This window comes from Cnephaeus nilssonii, assembly GCF_951640355.1.
Source record: "Cnephaeus nilssonii genome assembly, chromosome: 12".
In the NCBI taxonomy this organism is placed as follows: domain Eukaryota; kingdom Metazoa; phylum Chordata; class Mammalia; order Chiroptera; family Vespertilionidae; genus Cnephaeus; species Cnephaeus nilssonii.
Window position 1 is genome coordinate 50,814,455 of NC_137083.1, and position 27,324 is coordinate 50,841,778.

The following is a 27,324-nucleotide window of genomic DNA, read 5'->3' on the forward strand; positions in this document are numbered from 1 at the left end:
CCACAGCACAGGTTGTATGGCAGGTGTTGACCACGAGGGGGCAGACCCTCAACGCAGGAGCTGCCAAGAGTGGTGACTTCCTGGGTGACACACCCCGGAAACAGAGAGGGCGGACCAGAAAGGACAGAGCCTGATTCCTCGGGGCCCCTCCATTCCACCTTCTGTGGTGCGTTATGTTGTTGCCCGGGCACTGTCGGCCCAGAATCTGGTTTCTTGCACACGGGTTTGCGTTCCTTACCCTGTACAACAGCAACTTTACAGAGTGCCCTCTCGCACTGCGGAACCCCTCAGGGGATGTGGGAGAACCGGTTTCGGTCTGATCCCCGCCGGCCAGGCAGAGGGACCCCACCTTCAGGAGGGACCCCGCTCACCCCGCCTGCCGCTGTGTCACCCCACGTGCAGCCGGCAGGGGAGTGACCCAGGGAGGTTGGCTCCAGGGCGTGTCCCGCCCGTCTCACCTAGTCCCGCCCCACCGGCCACCACCCAAGACCGCCTGCTTTAGTCCCTGCACTGGAGCCAGCGCCGCGACCCGGAAGACTCAAGCGTGAGTTTTCTTTTCTTTTCTTTTTCTTCTTTTTTAAAATATATTTTTTATTGTTGATAGTATTACAGATATCTCCCATCCCCCTCCCTTTTCCCCTTCTCCTCCCTGCCCCTACCTACTCACCCCAGATTTTCACTACCCTACTGCCCGTGTCCATGGGCTGTGCATATAAGTACATAAGTTCTTCGGTTTATCTCTCCTCCTCCGCGCCAGAGTTTCCAATCGGAGCTCCGGATGAGTGCCCGATTACCCCACACTCCGGGCCCCGTGGTGGCATGCGCATGCGCGGAACCTTCCTTCTATCAGGGTGTCTGTCTCTTCTTCCCGCCAGGTTTTTATTTCGTTTTATTTCGCCGGTCGGACGGTATTCACTATTTGTCTCAAAACACTTTGAACTTGTGAGTCAAGAATTTGACAAAGATGGGTGTATGTGCGTGAGCACTTTGGTCTATAGAGTTGGGTGTCAGCGTCCCAAGTTTATATTACTCATCTCCTGTGTTTTGTGTTTGTTTTTCCTGTAAAACGAGGGCTGTTCAGATTAATGAAAGACTTCCCTTGTCATCTCAGAGGTAGTGAACAGGATGTTGACCTCAGGCACCAGACCTCTTTCCTGACTTTCCCACTCCTGAACTCAAAAGCTGGGATCACGCACCCACACACTCCAGGCAGGAGATGTCTGTCTTTGTGAATTTATTGTCCTAGGAGCAATACTGAGAAAGAGGTGGTAGATTTAAAAAAAAAAAAAAAAATCCCTGGCCTGTGTGTTCAATGGTTAGCGTCTCCACCCACACACCACAGAAGGGTCATGGATTCCCAGTCAAGGGCACATAACTCGGTTGCAGGGGCATGTGCAGGAGGTACCCAATCAATGTGTCTCACATTGATATTTTAATCTACCACCTCTCTCTTTCCTTCTCCCTCTCCCTCCCTCCCTCCCTTCCTTCCTAAAAATCAATGGAAAAAAATATCCTTAGGTGAGAACTAATAGCAACAACAACAAAAAACCACCCTGGAATTTTACAGGAAGTACAAGTCAAGCCAACTAGCAATCTTGCGGAGAACCAACATAGCAGGAAAAGAAAGTGCAGAAAACAATGGAGAGTCCAGGCCCTGGAGACGTGAAAACCGAGAATGAGGCACTCAACTTTTGCCATATGGACAGTGGATGAAAGTGGAGGGCTCTTATTAGGGACAGATATCTGTAGGATGGCTTGAGAAAGATGTAGATAGGAATACATCCTGGGAAGGAAAACATTTCTGTCCTGTCTAGATATACATGAATGTAAACTAAAGGGAATGACGTGAAGGAAAATGAAGGAATGAGGTGGAAACAGAAGGGAGGAAGGCGGCAAATGCAGCAGAGGGCTTTGGTATCTGTCTTAGATGCTTCCCCAGAGCAAAGCTTGAGTACAGGTAGTTTATTTGGGAAGTGAGCTCAGAACCCAGAGTGAGGATGTGGGGAGGAGGAGACAAGGAAGGTGGGAAAGGCAGTGAAGGATGAGGCATGTCGCTGAGCTGTTTTCCACTGTGGACAGCCAGAGCTCAGTTCCTCCAAGGACCCTTTGAGGACTCTAAGATGCATCTCAAGCAGCCACTGAAATTAGAAGTGGGCGGACAGGACATGGCACCAGCACCTAAGCATCTACTACAGGACCCTTGTTACTTGGGGAAGATCCAAAGGGAAGCAAAGGGACAGAAACATTTTCTCAGTGCCCACTGCGGACCCAGCCCAGGACAAGGCGTTTTTACATGCATTCTCTTGATCTTCAAAAACAATCCTCTAAGAGATGTATGATTTTTTTTTTTACAAATGGGGAAACTGAGGCTTAACTAATTTATCCAAGAGGAGCTGTTCTGAGGGGGATAATGAGCTTACTTTTAGGAGCAGTGAATTTTAAAAGAGCTCCAGAAATTACAGAATGCTTCCCAAATGGAGGTGGTGAACTCACCAGTTAGGATAAATTGGGAGGCGTTTCTAACTCGTTTAGTCAAAGAAACTGTCAGAACAAATGCAGTTTCTGAAAGGTCACCTGACCTTTTTGTCCAGGGAAATGAAATACTAAGTCACCAGTTGCATTGATCTACCAGGCCCCGCAGGATCAGCCCCTACCCACTCCACTCAGGTCCTGCTCCTCCCTGCCTGGTTCTCTGCGGCCACCCTGTCACTTCTCTTTGTGGGACTGCTCTTCTCCTGCAGCACCCTGTCAGGTCTCAACTTACATGTCGGGTTTCAGTTTCAATGTCACTTTCTCATAAATGCCTTCCTGTCACTGAGTCTAAAGCACTTTTCCAGTCATTCGATGACACATCACTATGTTTTATTTTCATCATAACACTTATTAATTGCTGCATTTTATTGATCTGTTGGTCTACCTATTTATGGTGCTTCCCCTTCTAAAATACTAGGTTCAGAAAAGTGGGGACCTTGGCTGACTTGTTCCTTGCTGCACCACCAGTACTGGCACACAGTGGGGACCCAAGAAATGGTTCTCGTACGAATGTATTCAGTCCTTCTTGTGTTCATTCACAGCTTCACCTATTCTGATCACACTGTCTTTGCTTTTCTCTGCAGAAGCTGAGTGATCATGGCAACAACTCCCACAGTGGCTTTCGAGGCCCTTCTGAATGGAGTGACAAGTTGGGATGTCCCTGAAGGTCCCATCCCGTGTGAACTGCTTCTCATTGGAGAGGCTGCCTTCCCAGTGTTGGTGAATAAGAAGGGCCAGGTCCTCATCGCTGCGTCCTCCTATGGCCGAGGCCGCCTGGTGGTGGTGTCCCATGAGGGCTACCTGCTGGATGCTGGCTTAGCTCCATTTCTCCTCAACGCAGTGAACTGGCTCCGTCCCTCTCCTAGGGCTCCCGTGAGAGTGCACACCTCCCTAGAACCACTAGTTACCATCCTGCGGAGTTCTGGGATTGAGACACAGGTTCAGCCAGAACCGGGAGACCGCCCAGGGGTTTTCTGCATCAATGCCTACAATGAAACCCTCACTGCAGAGCTGGTCCAGTTTGTGAAACGTGGTGGGGGCTTGCTCATTGGGGGCCAGGCCTGGTACTGGGCCAGTCAGCACGGTCATGACAAGGTGCTATCCAGGTTCCCCGGGAACCTGGTGACCAGTGTGGCTGGAGTGTACTTCACCGACACCTATGGGGACAAAGGCCCATTCAAAGTCTCTAAGAAGGTGCCCAAGATCCCACTCCAGGTCAGGTGAGTAATATGTCCTTCAGGGAGTCTTCCCCAATGATCCTATTGAAATGAGGACTAACTTTTCATTCCCTTTGCCACAGTGTCTCCATTATTCCCTAAAGATCATGATCACAATCTGCAACTACCCCACCTATGTAGTTTCGAGTGCCTGTCTAGTCAACCCGAATATAAAACTCCATGAATGCAGTAATGTTATCAGTGCCTGATGGGTGCAAGAGAGAAACAATTATTTTAGTAGACTATAAAAATTGATGAATAAAATATATAAATGACTACCCATCCAAAATCATAACAAGAGAAAGTGTGGCCTAGAATACTAGTGTTAACCATGCAGGCAGCCTCATGTTATGGAATGTACCGCTAGGGGAGCTGAGAGTCAGAAGCGTCCAGCCTCAGCCAAAAGCAGCTGGAACTGATCAACTCAAAGGGTCCAAGAGGCCTTTATATTAAACCCAGGTTCTCAGTTCAGATTCCTGCCTCACAGGACGTCCCCTCTGAGGTTTTTCAGTGAACTTTCCTGTGGACAAATCTTGGATAGAGGCTCCTAGACTGACCTAGCAGGTTTGCTGACATCAGATTTCTGCTGAAGGCACAGGAATGCCTTCAGGGAGTTGCTCTGTCTTCCCAAGGGAGGAGCTGGCACCAAAATACAACAGAAGATCCTATTACTTATCCTACCCCAAGTGCAAGAGCTGACTGCACACCTGGGTTACATACCTGAGGGGGACACTGCAGTTACTTTTGTAATGCAAAACCAGGTCCAAAGGCACTTGCTGCTTCAATGCCAAGCCACAGAATAATCTGGAGAAAACATTACACTCAGATCAATAGCTTATTACCCTTATACCTTATGAAACCTACAAGGTCTGGAACATATTAGGAGCTGCTCTTATAAAAGTAAATGCATACTAGTAGCTTAGGCTTATCCATCTCATGAAGATTACGTGTTATCTCATTCGCTTCTCACCGCAGTCCTCTAGAGTGTGAGGTCTTTGCCTAAGGACCCCCCAGCTTGTAAGCAGCACAGTTCTGTTTTCATATTCAAGATACATAAATGTAGAGTTTCTGGGTAAAGACTATGTAAAAAGAGGCTAGATCCAGGAATCGCCCTCTCCACCAAATCTGACCAAATGAATGGAAAATATAAAGTAAGCAGCTGAAATTGGAGGTTTGGTGCTGATGCCTGTGGTGCTGAGCATTGGCCAGTGGAGAGATGCTGGCTGATGTGTTACTCAGTATACAACATCTCCTAACACCATCCCCACACCAGATGCACAATTAAAAGCTAAAAAAAAACCTTGAAATCACAAATCCAAGAATGATCATCAATGCCTTCTCATGTTGTAGGGGAATGAACAATTGGGGGGGGGGCAGGGGGTAAGTGGACATCTAAGAAGAAACAACCCTCAGGTATAAAAGCAGTGAAATGATTGCAAGATTTGGTGGAAGCAGAAGGGATTCTGAGTTTGCCCACTTCCAAGCATGGTGGTGGGTTGAACCCCACAAGTGAATTCCATCCCTGGTTGGGTAGAGTAGGTCTAAGCTTTAGGATCCCAATGAGTGGAGGGACTAATCCCCAGCAAGGACAGCAGTTGGCCCCAGCTGGCCTTTGCCTTTTATTATATGAACCTCAGGCGATAAGAAAGTGAAAAGAAGCAATATACAGACCTCAATACAATCTGAGAAGGTGAATGGATATGTGTACAGAAACAAACTGGTCCTGGGTGACTTAGAACATCACAGAGAATTCACCCACACTATATCAGGACATACAAAAGACCTGCCTATACCAGTTGTGAAAAAAATCCATAGACTATGGAAAGACAACAGAATCTATCACAAAGGTGACCCCATGAACAGAAGCAGATTTTCTGAGAATGCTTCAAGAAAGCCACAAAAGAACTTTCTAAAAAAACATATCCTATATAATAAAAGCCTAATATGCTAAGTATCCAGTCATCCTGTGATGGGTCAATTGTTCAACCAATCAAAGAATAATATGCCAATGATATGCTAAGGCCGCTCAACTGCTCGCTATGATGTGCACTAACCACCAGGGGCAGTTGCTCTGACCGGTAGATTAGCTTGCTGCTGGGTTCCGTGCGATCGGGACTGAGCAAGATGGGCCAGACATGCCCTGGAGCCCTTCCACGGTCCCTCCCCAGCCTGATCATGCACCCTTGGCCTGGCCTGTGCCCTCTCAAAATCCAGGACCCCTCAGGGGATGTTGGAGAGCTGGTTTCGTCCAGATCCCGCAGGCCACTCCCTCTGCTCTCCCGATGAGGACTGATTGGCACAAGCCCACGCAGGTGCAGTGGGGCCCGGATGAGCAGGAGCAGCAGATAGGAGCTGCAGGCAGCATTGGACTGCAGGTTTTGGCCTGATCTCGAGGGACCCCACCAATGCATGAATTTGTGCACCGGGCCTCTAGTGTTAAAATAAAACCAGAGACAGAATGAGATGCAAATTGGATTTCAGAGTAAAGAAAACAAATTAAGAACTAAGTAACTCAGGTAAAATAAGTCAATTTGTCACCACAAGGAAAAGAATAGACAAGGCCAATGTGTGGTCAAATGACAGCAACTCATTTCACACTGAACTTTCTATTCATTGCTGGTGTTGCTATGACAGTTTATTCAGTAGCATTCAGAAAGCCATTGCCCATATTACCTGCCTGCTCAGGTGTGATTTGGTGCATGACCTAAACATCACCACCTCTCCCTTCCTGCCTTCCTCCAGGCTTTCTGCTCTTCCAACTCTGAAGGAAGACACTTTGCCTTTTTCATAAATGCAGTACTGTTTGTACCTTCATGTCTTCTTTAAAAATATATGTTTTTATTGATTTGAGAGAGGAAGCGGGTTGGAAGAAAGGGAGAGAAACATCAATGATGAGAGAGAATCATTACTTGGCTGCCTCCTGCATGTCCCTTACTGGGAATCTCGCCAGAAACCCAAGCATGTGACCTGACTGGGAATCGAACCGTGACCTCCTGGTTCCGGGCGATCAGGACTGAGCAAGATGGGCCAGATACGCCCTGGAGCCCTCCCGGGCGTCAACGCTCAACTACTGAACCACACCAAGTGGACTTATTGTCTATTTTTAGAGCCTTTTTTGCACACAGTAGACCTGTTGGTTGCCATACACCCAACTGTGAGCTTCATGCAAAGACTCAGTAATTGAAGAGAGATTTCTGGTGTGTAGACAACATTGGCTGTAGATATGAGCCACCCTGGATTTGCTTCCTGTCCTTGCCAGTTATTACAAAGAAACATGGGGGTGAATTGCTTAACTTTTTTAAGTCTCATTTATAAAGCAAGAATAATACCTTTCATGTTTATTATAATGATTAAAAGAGATAATCCCTATGTATAAATGCCTAGCCTACATTAAACCTCCTTAAATAATAGCTACTTCCATTATGTTATTATTCAGACTTAAATATTGTAAACAGATATTATACAAGACTTATATTGGTAAATTGATATCTGAGATCATTAACATTACCCTTACCTGTTGAGAATTACCCAGCCTCCCCATCACCCTTCTGGCCTCCAATTCCACCCTGCTATGGCCACACAGACCCCCTTTTAGTGCCATAAACTCTTCTGGAAGGCTCGGCACTGGTTTCTTCAGCCTGACCTCGTCCTTTTTCAAATATCTGCATGGTGGACTAACTCATCATCTACAACTCTGGGCTCAAATGTTGCTTTATGTGCAGTCCATCCTGATCACCTTGTGTAAAATTTCAAAATTGTGCCAGGCACTGTCTTAAGCATTTAATACAGAATGACTTATTGAGTACTGGCAACACTTAGAGGGTGAGTCCTTTTTTCAGAAGAGGAAATTGAAGCACACTCATAAGAAGTAGTGCAGCTCAGATGGCTCATCTCACCTGTTACATGTTAATTTTGCATAATCGCATCCCCCAATCCCCCTCGTGTCTATGGCATTCCTTATTGTCTATAGATAGTGTCTCCCCACCAGACACAGAATTAGGTGCTGTTGGAATCAGAGACATATAAGATGTGGTCTGACCCCTGAGCAACTTTCTGATGGTGTCAGTGTTTTTAAAAGTAGGTCCAAGAGCCCTAGCTGATTTGGCTCAGTGGATAGAGTGTCAGCCTGTGGACTGAAAGGTCCCGGGTTTGATTCTGGTCAAGGGGACATGCCGGGTTGCGGGCTCAATCCCCAATAGGGGGCATGCAGGAGGCAGCCAATCAATGATTCTCTCTCATCATTGATGTTTATCTCTCTCCCTCTCCCTTCCTCTCTAAAATCAATAATATATATATATATATATATATATATATATATATATATATATTTTTTTTTTTTTTTTTTTAAAGTAGGTCCAAGAATGTTAGGAAACATCCAGATCAGTTTTACGTATCACCTACTTCTAAAGTGTTTGATGAGGATCGATTTTCAGAATTGTTACTAGTAGGTTCCAGAGCTGGTGGAACAAAGTACCACAAACTGGGTGGCTTAAACAACAGAAATATATCATCTCAGAGTTGGAGACTACAAATCTGAGACCAAGGCACTGGTGAAGTTGTTTCCTTCTGAGGACTGCAGGGGGCGCCTGTTCTGGCAGTGTGCTGGCCTTCTCTGGCCTTCCTTGGCTTGTAGAAGCATTACCCTGATCTCCACTTTCATGTTCACCTGCCACTCTCCCTGTCTGTTTTTTGTGGCCAAATGTCCCCTTTTAATAACGGCACTAGTCCTATTGGATTAGGGGCCAACATACTCCAGTATGACCTTATCCTAATTTAGCTAATTACCTCTGCAATTATCTTATTTCCAAATAAGGTCACATTCTGAGGTACTGGGGGTTAGGGCTTCACATATAAATTTTGGAGGAACACAAACTCAACCCATAACAGTGACCATTAGGTATGAAGGTTCCTGTTTATCAGCTATAAAGTCCTATTTATATGATCAGATTCTGGGGCTATTTATGTATTTGAAATAATCACTGACATGTTGAAGACTAGCTATGTATTAAGCAGTGTATTTGCCAACTTAGGAATGTTCTCTCTAACCTTTTGCACTCGGATGTTGAGTGTGACTCGACGCGGTTAGCATTACAATAAAGGAATCGAGAAAAAAGCAAGAGAGTGCAAAGTGTTAATAAGCCCAGAAACCAATGAGCAAATGGCAACTTTGAGAGGGAAAGTAATTTTCACAGGGTCATCAGGCTGTTGGGTCAAGGAAGGAAGCAGGGTCCTACCTTGCCCACTAGAACCAGGGCCCACCAGTGACCCGCTCAGCTGGATAGTAACAGTTAGCCATTTTTATAAGCATATGAGTGTAAACCCTCAGGTTAGCAATTTTATTAACGATGGCTCTCCATATTGAAGGTTTTCTATCATTAGGTGACATTTTAGGAGGTGCTTTTCAGAAGATTCTGGGAGAACAGTTAAGAATGGAAGCCAGGTCTACAAGCTAAGTCTTTCTTTTAAAAAAATAAAATACTAAAATTTTATTGGCAATACATCTCTTAATAAGATATAATGGGAGAAAATAGTGTCTTTTTTTCTTTTTTAAATTCTTTATTGTTTAAAGTATTACATACGAATTCTTTTCCCCCCATTGACCTCTCCCGGCTCATCCCCCCACCCAGCACATGCCCTCACTCCCTCTACTGACTGTGTCCATGGGTTATGCTTATATGCATGCATACAAGTCCTTTGGTTGATCTGTTCCCCCCCAAATCCCTCCCTCCTTTCCCCTGAGGTTGGAAATACCACATAATCTCACTGATATCTATCCAACCTAATAAAAAGGTAATATGCAAATAACCATCACTCCGCTATGCCCACGATTGGGCGGCGGGAGGCTGGGGGGCGGGACTCGGGGTGGCATATCCGGCCATTGAGAGGCGCGGGGGGCGGAACTCCCGCCCCCCCCCCCCCCCCCCCGGCGCCTCTCAACGGCCGGATTGGCGGCCGCTGAGGGGGGCTGCCTCAGACACCCCGGACACCCGGCTCCCCTGCCATCGGAGGCGGGGAGCCGGTTGTCCGCGCTGGCTCCAGGCCAAAAGCCTCTGCCGGAGGCTTTTGGCCTGGTGCACGCGTGTGCACCCGGATCCCCTGCCATGCTCCCCTTCATCAACGCCTCAAGCCCCAGCAGCAGTGGCAGCGGCTGGGGATGAGCTGGTGATCCCAACAGCCTGGCAGCTCAGTGGCGGCAGCAGAGGCAGCATTGGGCCTGGGGACTGGCGAACAGGCAGAGGATGGCCCTGATCGCAGGAGGCTAGGCCTAGGGACCCTACCCGCACGATTTAATCGTGCGCTGGGCCTCTAGTCTATATATAAAACCCTAAGTGACTGGAACGACTAGTTGCTATGACACACACTGTGGGGAGGGAGCCCCAGCTAGCCCTGGCCCTGATCACCCCCCTCCAACCCAATGGGGGTGGCTGGCTGGCCAACCTCCCGCTGTTCCTTCCCCCCAGCCAGCCTGGCCCTGATGGGCCCCGATCAAGACGGGGCTGGCCGGACTCCACCCATGCATAAATTCATGCACCAGGCCTCTAGTGTGGAATATAATGAACAACATAAACTGATGAACTAAAATAGAGCCAGAGACATAGAAGCATCATACAAGTCTTATAGCTCAATGGCATTACTTTCCAAAATAAGTCTATAATCTGTATAAGAAAAAAAAGCTACAGGTAAAACTGTAGCTGTTGGTTGAGCATCGTCCTGTGCACCAAAAGGTCACTGGTTTGATTTCCAGTTAGGGAACTTATCCAGGTTGCAGGTTCGGTCCTAGTCGGGGTGTATACATGAGGAAGCCAACCCATGTCTCACATCAATGTTTCTCTCTCCCTCTCCCTTCCTCTCTCAAATCAATAAAAACATATTTTTATAAAAAAACAAAAACTGATGCCTGAACCTGTATGACACTTGCCATGCTAGTTTGAAAGTCAGATGCCAAAACTAAGATACAGTCCTCGTTTTCATGCTGAGAAGAAATTAAGGAGAAACTGTACAAGAGCTACTTTTTAAAAATAATGTTGTGTTACTCAAATGAATAAACTATTTTTTAACATTTGATTTTTATTATGAGACAAAGTTTTATAAAGATAGTTCAAATCACCTATAATCCCAATAGTCAAGATGCTTACTGAAGACAGGTTGATAAATGTGCTTTAAATCTTGTTTCTGTATCTGGTTTTGTTTTTTATTTGTTTTTGCTTTGTTTTGTGTTTGGTGTTTTGTTTGTTTGTTTTGCAAAATTTGGCTTATCTAGTGCACAGTAACTTTTAATCTGGTTAAAAAATTTTTTCCCCAAAAAACACTTTCCGCTATCTAATTATTATCTTAATAAGTACATAGTATGCTATCTAGGGTTACCATAACTTATTTAACCAGTTTCCTGTTGTTTGGCATTAGAGTATCTACAAATTGGGGGTTTTTTTTAAAGAAAAAAAAAATCCTAGAATACAAAACCTCTTCTGAATTCATTACATTTTGAACATTTCTCAATTAAAAGTAGTAAGTACATCACCAGATTTACGTGAGAATTTTTAAAAAAGACTACATTTGTATAAGTCTTCAAGCATAATGTTAAACACTGTACTTATAATGTGTTCCTAGATCAGAACTAGCACAAGGTGAGGGTACTTTGATTTTTTACAGCCCCACCTTTGCAGAAAATTAGCTCTGAGGTATGTGTAAGTAGGACTACTTTCTCAGGAATAATAGAACATTTCTTTTAATTTAATTCAGTCATATGCTTAACAATTTGAAAATATAGGAAATTCAAGCCAGATTAGTCCACATTCAGTTGACTGACATGGGAAGAGTTCATTTGGAGAATGTGGATTTTAAGATGTGCAAATAAGGCCACTACCTCACTCTTCAGTATTTCATCAAATCTAGGACAACATGGATTATAAGAGGCACCATTATTTTATGAGTCACTGAGAAAGAACAAACAATGCCAATTAAACAATGATATGCCATCGATTGTTAAGAGGTGAAAAAATATGCCTTAGATGTGAAAAAAATAAATGGTTATGTACTAAAATCCTAAATGTTATCAGTAAGAATAAGGAGTTGGGCATGAACTTTGTAATCTTTGTACCCACTCATTGATTTCTCTATGTAGTGAACTCATTTCAGTGGTTCATTGACTGATTGTGACCCCTTTGTCACTTTCCAGGTGTGGGGAGGACCTCAGGCAGGACCAGCACCAGCTCCTAGAAGGGATCTCAGAGCTGGACATCAAGACAGGAGGAATCCCCTCGCAGCTGCTGGTGCACGGGGCCCTGGCCTTCCCTCTGGGGTTAGATGCCTCACTCGGCTGCTTCCTGGCCGCTGCCCGCTATGGCCAGGGCCGGGTGGTCCTGGCTGCCCATGAGGGCATGCTCTGTGCTCCCAAGATGAGGCCCTTTTTGCTCAATGCTGTATGCTGGCTGTCCAGAGGCCAGAAAGGCAAAATTGGGGTGAACACAAGTCTAAAAAACCTGTGTGCCCTACTGTCGGAGCATGGCCTGGAATGTAGTCTGGAGCCCCATCTGACAAATGGCTTGGCTGTCTATTGCTGTAAGGCTTACAGTGACAGTCAGGCTAAGCAGCTACAAGAGTTTGTGGCTGAGGGAGGGGGCTTGCTGATCGGGGGCCAGGCCTGGTGGTGGGCCTCCCAGAACCCGGGCCACTCCACGTTGGCTGGTTTCCCTGGTAATGTCATCCTCAACTGCTTCGGCCTTAGCATCCTACCTCAGTCTCTCAATCCAGGGTGTTTCCCCGTCCCCACCCCCCAGATGCGGAGCTACCACTTCCGCAAGGCCCTATCGGAATTCCAGGCTGTCCTGAACCAGCGGAGTAGGAACTTGGAAAAGAGCTGGCTGGCAAAACTGCGAGGTGATGGGGCCGCCTTCCTGCAGATCCCTGCTGAGGGGGTCCCTGCGTACATGTCCATGCATCGACTTATAAGGAAGATGCTGCAGTTGTCCGGCCTCCCAGCTGTGAGCCGGAAAAACCCAGTGGCCAGTGATTCCCTTGAGGCTGCAGTGCTCTGCCTAGCCACTGAGCTGGTACATTCTGGGACTGACTGTTCCAAGCTGGTGCAGGGTTGGGGAACCAGGACCTGCCACTCCAGCCTGGACTCCTCAGTACACCCAATTGCTGTGGACATAGATGGAAACAACCCAGGTATGGAGCTAGAGGAGAGTGCTGGGAGCTTTGCAGGACCCGGGGAAGGTTGGGTTAGCAGGTGCTGAAGCCCAGGCAGGCAGCTCCATTCTCTACCAACTACTTTCAGGAAGAGGGGTTGGGGGTCTTTTTAGAGTTTAGAAGGGATGAGAGCAAGAAGCATGGATGAGTTAAGTAAGGTATGCAGGAGAGGGCCTGCACCTATGGAAGGGACTGTGATGCTCCAGCAGGGAAAAGAACTCAGCCTTTCTTATGGCTTTTCTCAGGCAATGGTGAGTGCTGGGTGAGTACTGGACTCTACGTCCTAAATGGACAAAATGCAGAAGTCTCGCTGTCTGAAGCTGTGGCCTATACCGGCCTGAAGGTAAGGCCAGAACATCCACTGCCCACATCCCAAAACCTCAGGGCTGCTTTATTCTCATCCAGCTCATGGCAATGCTACCAGGAACATGGGAAGGGAGTATTCTGCCCATTTTACAGGTTTCCCAGGGGAAGCAGCTAAATTTCAGGGGGCCTAAGGCAGTCGCCAGAGTACTAACTGATTAAAAAGTGCCCATTTTTAATCAGATCCAGCACTCAGGCCTAAGCCGCGATTTCCACGCATGCTGATGTTTGCCTCCCGACAGGAATGTGGAGAGACACCAAATGTGAGAGAAACCATTGCATATTCACAAGCGCACCCATTTTCCCCTGGCACACTGTCTTCCTGGGTTTTGCCTCTTTACCTTGACACCTGAAGGGTATATTTAATCTGGTCTCTCACTACACTCCGAATTTAAATTCCTCCTACCTCAATTCCTGAAGGTCACTTCCTTCCACAGCTAGGGTCTCTTTTGTATCAGGCTCCTTTCTGGAATTCACATTAAACCCAAGAAAAGCAAGTCCAGGACTCCTAAGAGAGAAGTACTAAGTCCTTCAGACCTGGGGGTCGGGGGAGGGGTGGGGAGAAGAGGCTGACAGAGAGAGACTCAGGCCTCCCCCTCAGGCCAGATCCTGCTGCCTGTGGTCACGCCTCCTGTCTGTATACAGGACCCCTCAGGCTCATCCTCAGCATCAAACTCAACACACTGGTTTAGGATCCAGTAGAAGGCATGTGGGACCTAGTCATAATCAGCCTCGGGAGCTGTTCTAATCCCTGGAAAAGTGACTCTACGTGCTTCATTCCATGTTACTTTTGAAGTGCTAAAATATTATAGGTTTCCATTAGTAGCTCAGAGAAAAGGGAAGCTGGAGTTTGTCTAATTTTTTTATTTTTCTATTATGATTTATAAGAAAATATTTTATATTAGTTTCATGTGTGTAGCATAGTGGTTAGACAATCATATACTTTATACATAGTATTCCCCTCAATAAGTCAAATACCCACCTGGCACCATACATAGTTGTTATAATATTATTGACTATATTCCCTATGTTGTACTTGACATCCCCATGACTACTTTATAACTACCAATCTGTACTTCTCAATCCCTTCAGCTATTTCATCCAGTCCCCCAAAACCCATCTCCTCAGGCAACCATCAATCGGTTCTCTGTATCTGTGAGTCTGTTTCAATTTTGTTTGTTCATTATTTTGTTCTTTAGATTCCACACATAAATGAAATCAAATGGTGTTTGTCTTACTCTAATGCATTTCACTTAGCATAATATCTTTTAGGTCCATTCATGCTATTGCAAATGGTAAGATTTCATTTTTTATGGCTACGTAATATTCCACTGTATATTTGTACCACAGCTTTTTTATCCACTCTCCTATTGATGGGCATTTCGGTTGCTTTCATATCTCAGCAACTGTAAATAATGCTACAATGAGCATAAGGATCATATATTTTTTCAATTTAGTGCTTTGAATGTCTTCAGATACACATACACACACTAGAGGCCCGGTGCATGTAAATTCATGCACTGGACTGGGGGGTCCCTCAACCAGGCCTGCCCCCTCTCACAGTCCGGGAGCCCTCAGTGGCAAGAGGCAACCCGGCGATCAGGGGAAGGCGACACCCCATCAGACCTCTGCTGCTACCACTGCCGGCAGTGCAAGCCTCGGCCGGCCATGGTTACCTGAGCCTTGGGCGACCCTGGGCGGCTGGGCAGCCGCCATCTGAGGCTTGCCTGCACCTCAGGCCGGGCCTGGGCGGCTTGGGGGCTCAGGGGACCGAGGGACTCTGGAGGCAGGCACGCGGAGCGGCTGAGCCCGCTTGGGGGCAGGCCTGGCCTTGCTGTGCGCCTGCCACCCCAGTGGGGCTGAGGGGACTAGGCGCTGCCATCTTGTGGCTGTGGGTACTGCAATCTTTTGAGGGCGTGACAGTCAATTAGCATATCCCCTCCTTATTGGCTGTGGGTGCCACCATCTTTGAGGGTGGGGCAGTCAATTAGCATATTCCCTCCTTATTGGCTGTAGATGCCGCCATCTTTGCGACTGCATGAGGATCAATTAGCATATTCCCTCTTTATTAGATAGGATATATATTAGATAGGACATATATCCTACCTAATAAAAGAGTAATATACAAATTGACCATCACTCCAACACACAAGATGGCTGCCCCCATGAGGACACAAGATGGCTGCCACAAGATGGCCAGCAGGGGAGGGCAGTTGGGAGGGACCAGGCCTGCAAGGGAGGGCAGTTATGGGCGATCAGGCCAGCAGGGGAGGGCAGTTGGGAGGGACCAGGCCTGCAGGGGAGGGCAGTTGGGGAGGACCAGGCCTACAGGGGAGGGCAGTTAGGGGTGACCAGGCCTGCAGGGGAGGGCAGTTAGGGGCAATCAGGCTGGCAGGGGAGCAGTTAGGCATCAAGCAGTTAGGGGCAATCAGGCAGGCAGGCGAGCAGTTGGGAACCAGAAGTCCTGGACTGTGAGAGGGATCCCAGATTGGAGAGGGTGTAGGCTGGGCCGAATTTCGTGCACCAAGCCTCTAACATATATATATGAAGTGAAATAGTGAAATCACTGGGTCATAACGCAGTTCCATGTTTAATTTTTTAAGGAAAATCCATACTGTTTTCCATAGTGTCTGCACCAGTCTGAATTACCACCAACAGTGCACAAGGGTTCCCTTTTCTCCACATCCTCACCATATTGTTTCTTGATATATTGATGATAGCCATTCTGACAGGTGTGAGTTGATATCTCACTGTGGTTTTAATTTGAATTTCTTTGATAATTAGTGACATTGAGCATCTCTTCATATGTCTTTTGGTCATCTGTATGTCCTCTTTGGATAAGTGTCTATTCAAGTCCTTTGCCCATTTTTTAATTGGATTGTTTATTTGTTTTTGCTGTTGAGTTGTATAAGTTCTTTATAACTTTTTTATATTAAGCCCTTATTGGATATATCATTGGCCAATATCTTCTCCCATTCAGTAGACTGTCTTTTTGTTTTGTTGATGGTTTCCTTTGTTGTGCAAAAAGCTTTTTCATTTGATGTAGTCCCATTTGTTTATTTTTTCTTTTGTTTCCCTTGCCTGAGGAGATATAGCAGAAGAAACATTGCTACGAGAAATATCTGATACTTTAGTATGTTTTTTTCTAAGATTTTTATGGTTTCAAGTCTCATATTTAAGCTTTAATCTATTTTGAGTTTATTTTTATATGTGGTATTAAGAGGTAGTCTGGTTTCATATTTTTGCGTGTAGCTGTCCAATTTTCCCAACACCATTTATTAAATCGACTGTCTTTACCCCATTGTATATTCTTGCCTCTTTTGCTGTGTAAATAGGCATGGGTTTATTTCTGAGCTTTCTAATCTGTCCCATTGATCTATGTGTATGTTTGTATGCCAGTACCATACTATGATTACTATGGCCTATAATATAGTTTGACCTTTTGCTGCATGAAACAACTCTCAATCAAGTGAGCCACATAGGCCAGGGCTAGTTCCTTGCTTTTCATCACTGAATATTTCATGCCAATCCCTTCTGGCTGGAAATGTTTCTGTTGAGAAATAACTGACAGCTTATGGGAGCTCTCTTGTAGGTAACTATTTATCTTTCTCTGCTTTTAAGATTCTCTGTTTTTAAACTCTGATTTTTACAGTCAGCTGTTATGTGGGCTACTCTTCCCAGCACTGGTGCTCTGGGGTTGGGAGCCCGGAGTTGAGTTGATACCCACGTTCTTCAGGGGGTACCTTTGCAGCTGATATATCCTTTGGTATTCTCAACTGCTGCACATGGCTGCAAGACCAGCCCTTTCACCTCTCTGCCCTTCCTATCAGTCTCCATTTAGATTCTGAAAATCCTTATTTATAAGACTTCTGTTCGGGTAGTCTTTAATTCATCATTCAGGTTGATTGTTCTGTATTTATTTGTAATTTTGATTTGGTCCTGGGCGGAGATGAGTGTAACTTCCACCTACTCTGCTGCCATATTGGAGCTCTTGAAGTTTTTCTGATATTCTTCATGCACACAACCCTGAACACAACCCCACACTCACACTACAGGGTCATAGTTCCTCTCACACATAGTGGAATCACTTCTCCAGGTACAGATTGGCTGCCACACTGATGACTTGAACAATGCCAGCAAGCTGTCTCGAGCCCCTATGGTGTCTCACCGATGGTGTATGAACAAGACCAAACAGTCAGTCTCTTGCCTCTGGGGTGGCCTTTTATATGTCATCGTGCCCAAAGGCAGTAAACTGGGACCCATGTCCATCACTATTAAGAATGCTGTGCCTGCCCCATACTACAAGCTGGGTAAGTGAACTGAACATTGAGGGAAGAGGGAGCACTAAGGATGCTGCAGTAGTTCAGGGGCTGATTGCTAAGGAGGAGAGGGAGAAGGATGGGTAGACAGAAGGAGGATGAACTGTTCAAGGTTGAAGTGGAGGCAGGAGACATTGAACACCCTGTGCCTGTGGAGACTTCACGGTAGAACCAAAGGAAGGATCTGGAAGCCTGTCCTTCCCTTCATAGGAGACCCACATGATAATAATTCATTATTTCAGTGTCCTCTTCCTAGAGTTCAAGTTGTGTTTTTCAGCTCAAGTTAAGTTGGGGAAGTGGTTGAGAGATCCATGATATTTATTCCTAGGTAAGACATCCCAGGAGGAGTGGAAGAGCTGTATTCAGGAGAGCCTGGCTCCCTGGGGAGAGCTGGCAACAGACAACATCATCTTGACGGTGCCAACTGAAAACCTCCGGACCCTGGAGGACCCTGGGCCTGTGCTCTGCCTCTGGGATAAGATGATGCAGGCTATAGCCAGACTGGCAGCTCAGCCTTTCCCGTTCCACCGTCCAGAGAGGATTGTTGCTGATGTGCAAATCTCAGCGGGTAGGTGTTCTAGGGAAGGATTCCTAGCCAGTGGACACCATTTATTATTTTGCCTTTTTTAAATGTCCAATATGGGAAAGGCATCATTTTACCAATAAAAGTAAAAAGCCATAAAAGACGTGGACCTTGATGGGATGCAAAGATGTTACACGTGAGAAGGTAAATCATTTACATCTACAAGGTGAGATTTCACAGGATGGGTAGAACAATCTCAGGAAAAATGGTATTAGGACTTCACAGATGACACTGAGGGTTGTTTCAGGGAGAGGCTAAAATAGAAACATTTCCTTCCAGCATAAGTCAGAGTGGCAATGAAAAGAGGGAGAAAAGAGGTTTATATTAAGTATTGAGTGTTTAGAGGAAAGATGGAATCTAAAGAAAAAATAAGGAAATCTGGTTCCAAGTAGAAAAAAATTCCTCTGGATTTCAGTGTTATCTTTTAAAAATGACAAGATTCTCTCTGTTAAAGAGTATACATCTGGAAAGCAGTAGTTTGCATAGGTGAAGAGATGATGCTGTTCTAGCCTTGAGGATCTCAAATTCAGACACAGGACATAATGTCACAGCCTTGCACCCACAGGAAACACACACAAATGAAGAAATGAATTATACCAAGAATGACTATGTGAAGTATATAGGAAAGCCATTTACTTTCCAATGAGGACAGAAATTCTGAAATTACTGGATGCAGCCAGGATAGTAAGGAAAAGTTACACAGTAGAGAGAAATAAAGGGAGATGGGTTTGGGTACCACACCTCCTGCCTCATCTCTTTCTCTTTGGTTCCCAGGCTGGATGCATTCAGGGTACCCCATCATGTGCCACCTGGAGTCGGTGCAGGAGCTCATCAATGAGACCAACATGAGAAGCAGAGGTCTGTGGGGAGCCATCCATGAGCTGGGCCACAACCAGCAGCGGCATGGATGGGAGTTCCCCCCGCACACCACTGAGGCCACTTGCAACCTCTGGTCAGTCTATGTGCATGAGACAGTCCTGGGCATCCCCAGGGCTCAGGCCCACCCTGCTCTGAGCCCTCCAGAACGAGAGAAGAGGATCAAAGAGCACCTGAGCAAGGGAGCCCCCCTGTGTAACTGGAACGTGTGGACAGCTCTGGAAACATATCTACAGGTACTGAGCCAATATTCAGTGAGGCAGGGGCCAGAAGACCCCTCTGTCAGGTAACATTTTTCACCAGCCCAGGCCCACCACATCCCCTGGACATGAGAAATTGGGCCATATGGTGATGCTTCTCAGCTTATCTACACTAATAAAAGAGAAATATGCTAATTGACCATACCTTCACTACTCCCACAGCCAATCAGAGCAAGTATGCAAATTAACCCAACAAAGATGGTGGTTAATTTGCATATGCTGAGGGAGGGAGGAATGAAGACTGAAGACAGCATAGAAGGAAGAGGGAGGGAAAGCGGAAAGCGAGGCAGCTCGGGAGGGAAAGCACGGGCAGGGCGGGCAGCAGAAAAGTGCAGGGCGGCAGCGGAAGGGAAAGCACGGGGCAGCGTGGCGGGAGGGAAAGCACAGGGTGGGCAGTGGCTGCGGGAGGGAAAGCGTGGGGTGGGGGGCAAAGATGGCAGGAGGGAAGGGAAAGCACAGGGCGGCAGCGGGAGGGAAAGTGCGGGTAAGCAGAGGTGGTGGGAGGGAAAGCACAGGGGTGCGGCGGCTGCAGGAGGTTAAAGCGCGGAGGGTAGGGGGGGCGGCGGCGGCGGGAGGAAAAGCATGGGGTGGGGAGTGAGGGGCAGAGGTGGTAGGGAAAGCGCGGGGCGAGGGGGGCAGGAGAGGTGGCGGTGGCGGGAGGGAAGCCTGCCAAAAGCCCTGTTCTTGCAGGAATCTTCCTGCAATGGGCCTCTAGTATATTTCTATATGGAGATAGTGACACCTGTCCCACTCGCCTCCTATAATTTTGCAGTCATAAGTAAGAAGAAATAAAAAGTGTTATGAAAAAATAAGTAGAGAAAAATGCAGCCTATTGGTATTTTAGCCAAGGGCAGAAGTTCTGAGGCATTCTTGAGACTGAATCACACCTCTTCCACTCACTGGTTTTGACCTTGGTCGCCTAATAAGTACTCCAAAAATGGTCATTGTTTGCTTTGCTTTGTTTTACCACACCTTAATTTTATGGGTCAAGTGAGTATTATATTCCTTCATAGTAAGAGTGATATATCTGTCTATGGGACAACTGCAAGAATGTATGGTAGGAGATCAGGCTGTTAAGGAGATTCTCAGACTTCCATCATCCCACTTGAACCCAAAATGTTTTAAGAATGAATAAATAAAAAACCAACCAACCAAGTGGAAGGACGCCCTGAACCAGGTCTGCTTTATATGAAATTAACGCAAGTCCCTGTCTCCTTCCCCAGTCCTACTTGAGATTTTAATGGTTTGGAGTTGTCAAAGCTTTTCTTCATATCAGATCTCCTATGCTGTCCACCTCAACCTTATAGACAGGCACACTTTTTACAGAGGCACATACTAAGTTGAGGAGTTTAAACAGCCAATCCAGTATCATACATTTAAAGGATGGACCCAGAACTTAAAATCAGAAGTTAATGATGAGTCCCTCTTTTTTATTTCTTCTTTCATTCATTTACTAAAGAGTGGATGTCAATGAAATAACTTTGCATTGCATTCATTCTGTATTCTTATATAGCCACTTCAAGGGTCTACAAGGAAACAGACCTTAAATGATAGAAAGTTGCCATTGAAGTTGGAAGTTAAAAGCCTAATTCTGCCCTCCCCACAAACCCACTCACCGTGGAGCCCTGAGTATCATTTTGCAAAAGCTATGGGCACACTTATCATCTCGGAGTCTGAGCCTCTGCCTTAAGACAAGCAGACACCTGCTTCCTGTATCTGAGAGATTTCTGCTCACCATCACTTCTCCCACTCAGGCCTTACTCAGGTCCTCCTTATTCTTCCTTGTCTATTCCAGAAGCCTCCTAAATTATTCCAGCATCTTGCCTCTACCTCTACCACCCACCTTCCAAACCAATCTTAATATTCCACATTCAACACTTTCTGAATGTTCTCCTTTCCATACAGGATGAAGTGTAGAAGACCCTTTATCAGCACCTCCAGCTCCAGCTCCAGTTTCCTCACCTCCATAATTACCCTCACTTGGGGACTCTAGTATACCAGGCAGCTTCCCGCTATGAGTATATATTGCTGTTCCAGGTTTCTGTGCCTCCCATGTTTCCTTCCTGCAGCCACAACTTGTTTGAACATCCTGTCTATTACCTATCAGATCACCTGTCAAAATTCAGCTCTATTGCCCTCTTCTCCCCATATCATCCCAAATATGTAAAAGTGAAGGTTTCTCATCTCACTGGGGCTCAAACCTGTCTGATACCAAGGAAAACAGTTAGGATCAATTTTTTAAATAAAGATAATAATAATAATAACTGTCATTTATTGAGTAAATACCCCTTGTCAGATATTAGGTTCTCATGATGTCCCTACTGGATTCAGGGAGTATAGCTTTGTGGCCAGGATGTTGGAATGAGCCAATGGGATTGTAATTATGTGCAGAGGTCAGGTGGAGAGACAGGGACAGATAGTAGGATGGAGCTAATAAATGATTAAGAGGCAATAATCACCATAAATGACATATCCTTTTTTAAAAATATATTTGTATTGATTTCAGAGAGGAAGGGAGAGGGAGAGAGAGATAGAATCGATGATGAGAATCATTGATTGGCTGCTTCCTGCACGCCCCCTGCTGGAGATCAAGCCCACAACCGGGGCATGTGCCCTGACCAGGAATCAACTGATCTAGTTCATAGGTCAATGTTCAACCACAGAGCCACACTGGTAGGGCAGTAAAGGACATATACTTGTGAACAAGCATGTTGCCGTTACTTTTAGAAACTTGATGTCTCATCCTGCCCCTTCTTTCTCTTCTCAGCTCCAGGAGGTCTTTGGGTGGGAGCCATTCACCCAACTCTTTGCTGAGTACCAGACCCTTCCCAGCATCCCCAAAGACAACACTGGCAAGATGAATCTGTGGGTGAGGAAGTTCTCTGAAAAAGTGCAGAAGAATCTGGCTCCATTCTTTAAGGCCTGGGGCTGGCCCATCCAGAATGAAGTGACTGAGAGCCTGGCTTGTCTGCCTTGGTGGGAAGAAAACCCCCTGCAAGTTCACATCCACACTGAGGAATAAAATGTACAGAGTCACTTGGGGACAGGAATGGCCACTGGCCAGCTCCACCACCCAGGTACCTTGAGCCTGAATCCTACTTCCTTCCCTGTCTTCAGAAAGGCAGTGAAGGTCCAAAGCCAACTTTCTCAAGAAAATACTTTGATACTTCTCTGTATTGTTTCTCTGCTTATACTGTCACTCTCTCCAGGAGCTGTGCTTCACCATCCTAGTCCTCAAGTGGAAGAATTTTCATCTTGGCATCTTGAGTCCTGCAGGCTCTTGATTTCTATTTTTGACCAATAGTTCTAAAGACCATGGGTTACCATAATAATCTGATATCACTCCCTCACTACTGCCAGCCCTAAACAAGGATCTTAATTTCTTGTGCTCTGAGAACTTTTCTAATAGCAGGAGAGACAGGCTGTTATAGTGGAGAGAGCCTTTGACTCTATGGAAAACCACTTCACCTCTCTGTGCTTCTGTATTCTTTTTTTCTTCTTCTTTCAAAATAAAAGTAGCGATTTCATAAATGCTTACCTTTTAATGTTTGACCCCAGAGCATATTCAATATACATCTAAACTTAAAGCCCTCATAATGACTCAGGTATCCATGACATGGGGATAAAAATGTATTGCTTGATAATGGTGAATGGGTTTGTGCACCATAATATGTACCCATGTGTAAGGGTGTCCTTAAGCTTTCTCCAGGTCCCAGTTTTGTGTGGACAACCTGAAAACTAAATCTCACTTCTGAATTGATGACCTTGAGATTAGCATTCAGTCCTCATGTAAGAGATTGTAATGAATATCAGTGTCGCTCCTACTGCATTGTCGAGATCCTAGCCCATCCTCTATCCTTTCTCCTGCCTCTGGAAGGATTCTTGACTATAATCTAAACCTGTCATCAGAAAAGCTCAACTAAAACATTTTCCACCTTCCTCAAGTCCTCTTAAGTTTGTGATTAAAGTGATGTGACCCCTGTCTTTGCTCACAGAGGATTTGTCCTGGGGCAGACCGTGCTGCTTTCACATCGCTTTCCTCACAGTCAGTGGGCTCCATGTAAGTCATGACAGTGAGAACACAAGCCAGTTTCCCACTGATGGTAAAGATAAGATAGCAGATGGTCACCACAGCCTCTGCCTCTGGAATTCCATGATTCTGAAACCATATACTCTTGTTGTTTTTTAATTTTTATTCATTGATTGATTTTTAGAGAGTGAAAAAACATTGATTTGTTGTTCCACTTATTTATGCATTCATTGGTTGATTCTTATATGTGCCCTGACCAGGATCTAACCCACAACCTTGGTTTATCAAAAGGATGCTCTAACCAATTAAGCTACCCAGCCAGGACACATTCTTGATTTTAAAGAAACCTTTGTATAAAGAGGGGAAAATTTGTCATAAACAAAGAATTTGGGGTTTTTTCCAGCTTTGGAAAGACAGGAATCTGATCAGAATGATCAATGGTTGTGTGTCTCCTCTTTTAAAGTCTCAATTTAATGACCTATGCAGATTGTTTACCTGAAGTCATGTCTCTCATCATGCTTTATTTAATACTTCTTATCACATTTTAAATTAATGCTTGTTTAATGTTCTATTCCCTCACTAGGCTGTGCATTTCATGAAGGCAGGGCTGAGCCTGCATTTCTCAAAGCCTGGCACATTAAAAGTTTTCCATAGGTATTTGTGTACTCAATAACGGTATACAAGACTGATTAAGGATTCCTAACTCCTATCCCCACTAAATATCCAATAGAGTCCTATGATAATTACTGAAATTCAAAGAAATCTTCCCATTAATCTAGAAGGAAATTTCTTATAACTTGAATCTCTCCTCCACTTTTTTCTATCTCAGACCTGGCTACATAAAAATTTTGATCATTTTGGTTGACAGATTGGATGAAAGGAAACTTTCCTTTGGTTTCCTCCCCACCCCATTTATATATTAAAGATTCAGTGCCAGAAGTTAATTCCAGCATGTCATAAATGCAAGAAGTTTCATCAAAAGGTTGATGGAACCTTGTGGATTGCCTGCTGGAAATGGCTAAAGGCATTTCCCCACACCTAAAGATTTGCATAGATGATTGCTTGCTGTAAGACAGCTGAGGGCATTTCAATCTCCATGTTATCGCCTCCTACTGGCCAAACACCTGAACAGCCGTAGGCAGTTCCCCCAGTCTGACAATGGATTCTCTATACTGAACCTTGCCTTTAATGTGTATATCTACCTTGTCTTAGGACAATTTGTGTTCATAAAGAGCAAGGGGTCCAGAGATTCAGGGGAACTTGGTTTCTTTAACTAAGTCTTCTCTGGCTCCCCAAAATGCCTTCCAAAATTATGCTTTGGCTCTGGACTCTTGATTAATTTACAGCAGCCCCTTTTCCAGATTCCTGAACCCTTCAAGATGCTGGATTAAGACCCCTGGCAATTCAGTACTTTCAAGAATGCTTTTAGAAAAATTTTTGTAGGGATGATGATGGAAACTTTCAAGGGAAATAATCAGTTATTAATTTAATTTTTCAGGCCTTGACATTTTATGGTCTCTGTCTTTACTTCTTCCCACACCAGTTTCTTTCCTCACCTTACTTGAACTTCAGCCAGAATTAATTTTTGAGGGGTTTTTCTTTCCTGTGAAAGATCACTTTTCCTGGCCCTGCTATATGTCATTATATTCCAGATCAAAGGCATTCCCCTAAATCAAGATGATCCCCAAATCTCTTTATGTCATCAACCAAAATAACTTGAGTTCTTTTCTGTCCTCAAGATGGCATACTAAGCACAGACTCCAGCCTCTTCAACCCCTGGCTGTAAATTACTAGAAAGACAAGGTCTTTTCCAAACCTCTAATACAGCAATGGAAAACCAGAAAACAGGCTCCTTCTAAAAGATCTAGGGAGATGATATCACATAGTTAAAGAAAACCAAGAACTTGCCTTCCTAATAAAAACTGCTTTCAGAGCAGCTGTGGCCATAGGAGTTGTCCAAGTCCAGGGGAAGTGGATTGGAGGAACTGGTAAATCTCAAGTATGCAAAGGTGATCCAATTCTAATATATCTAATATGTTTGCTAAATTCAGATTACATGAGAAAAATATAAGATCATGCCAAAAAATAATTTGCAGCACAATCAAGAAGAAAGAAATGTCCTGTAACAAATAGTGCATCTACCAGAAACCTTCAGCAAGCATTATACTCAGTAGTAAAAAGTGAGAAGCATTCATATTAAATTTAAGAACATGAGAAGAATGTTCACTCAGTGCTATCTTCAATATATCCTTGGAAGTCCTTATTAATGTGTGGAGAGCCGCTATAGTGTTTGGACAGTTTCAAGCCTCAGACTAATGAGAGGGCATGGTCCTCTCATGGCAAAGCCAAGTGCCCTCCAAGCACAATTATAGCCAAAGGCTATAGTTGTAAGCTTGACCTTATGGTCCGAACCTGTGTCCCACATGGCTAAGTGATATAGGCTGCAGGAGGTGCAGCAAGTAAACAAAGCTTGATCAACTGCATGTAATTGAGTAGATTTGAAACCTGAGAGAACATTGTAAACATCTTGACCACACCCTTACTTTGCCTTGTGGAATCTGGCTATAAAATAAAGACTCGGGTTGCAGGCTGTGGTACTGTCTCTCCATGAGAGAGGGCAGCGTCCCACCTAGCCCCAGCTTTATTCTCTTGTCTGTCTTCTCCATCCTTCACCGCCCCCTCTCAGGTTCACCCATGGCTGTGCCAGCTCAGCACATTAATGCATTAAGATAAGAAAACTAAGGAAACTGAAAAGAAAGAGACAAAATAGTTCTTATTTTCAGAAAAAATATGGTCCTTTATATTTTGGGGGTATAGCAATAGACTTAGCTGATAAATTGGAAGTGATGGGGACAGGTAAAGAGAGATCAAGGATGACACCTAGGCTCTCGACTTGAGCTGTCAGAGTTTTTCATACTATAACTGAGATATTGGGAAATTGAGAGTGTGAGATTAAGAGAAAATATCAAATAGACAGTTTGATATATGAGTCTAGACTTTAGAGTTTTAGAGTACAGAATTAAGAGAAGATATTAGATAGGCAGTTTGATAGATGAGTCTAGACTTCAGAGTAGAGGTCAGGTCTGAAAATGTAAATTTAGAACTTACCAGAATGTAATGGTATTCAAAGTTTTAGGCAGAGTTAAATTATTTAAGAAGGAGAGCACTAAGAATGCTGCAGGCCAACATTTTGAAGCAAGCAAATGGGATTGGGAAGGACTAGCCTGGTGAGATAAGAGGAAAGCCCAAATTTATGATAGTATCACAGAAATAGGCGAAATAAAATATACTTTTAAAGCAGAGGGGGACGGCAATGACAACAGTCATATGTTGTTAAAAATGTCATGTAAAATGAAGGTTTAGAGGTAACTTTAGGATCAGTGCTCTTGGAGGCTGTTGGTGATTTCATCAAGATAGTTTGTGGTTGAGTCAGAAACCCAACTGGAGCAGGATGAGGAGAATGGGAGATGAGTGATTCAAGAAAACTCATATTCAAAATGCTTTAATTTTTCTTGGTAAGGAAGCAAAGAAATAGGTAACTGGAGGGTTAAAGGGCCAAGGGAAGAGGTGTTGTTTTTTTTTAAATAATGACATATTAGAGAATCCTACCTAATAAAAGAGTAATATGCAAATTGACCGCACCTTCGCTACACCCAAGCCACGCCCACCAGCCGATCAGGGCCAGTACGCAAATTAACCCAACCAAGATGGCGGTTAATTTGCATACATAGGCGCCCTGAGCGGACCCCCTGCAATCGATCGCAGGGAGCTGGGGGTTGCTTCAGTCTGGTGCAGCAGCGGACCCCCTGCGATTGATCGCAGGGAACTGGGTGTCCACTCTGGCCCCAGGCCCCCTGCAATCGATCGCAGGGAGCTGGGGGTTGCTTTGCCCTGGTGCAAGAGCGGATCCCCTGCCATCGATCACCTGGGCAGGGAGCTGGGGGTCTGCTTTTGG

At 45.2% G+C, this 27,324-nt stretch overlaps 1 protein-coding gene across 1 annotated transcript; it reads left to right on the forward strand.

The window, feature by feature from the left end:
* The first annotated feature begins 119 nt into the window (after positions 1-119).
* Positions 120-27,324, forward strand: LOC307108262 (TRPM8 channel-associated factor 2-like). The gene is made up of 8 exons (XM_079786090.1): positions 120-544; positions 3,117-3,752; positions 11,926-12,917; positions 13,184-13,281; positions 17,398-17,611; positions 17,949-18,188; positions 18,978-19,315; positions 22,107-27,324. The coding sequence occupies exons 2-8, from the start codon at positions 3,130-3,132 to the stop codon at positions 22,359-22,361; spliced, it is 2,760 nt and encodes a 919-aa protein (XP_079642216.1). The 5' UTR covers positions 120-544; positions 3,117-3,129; the 3' UTR covers positions 22,362-27,324.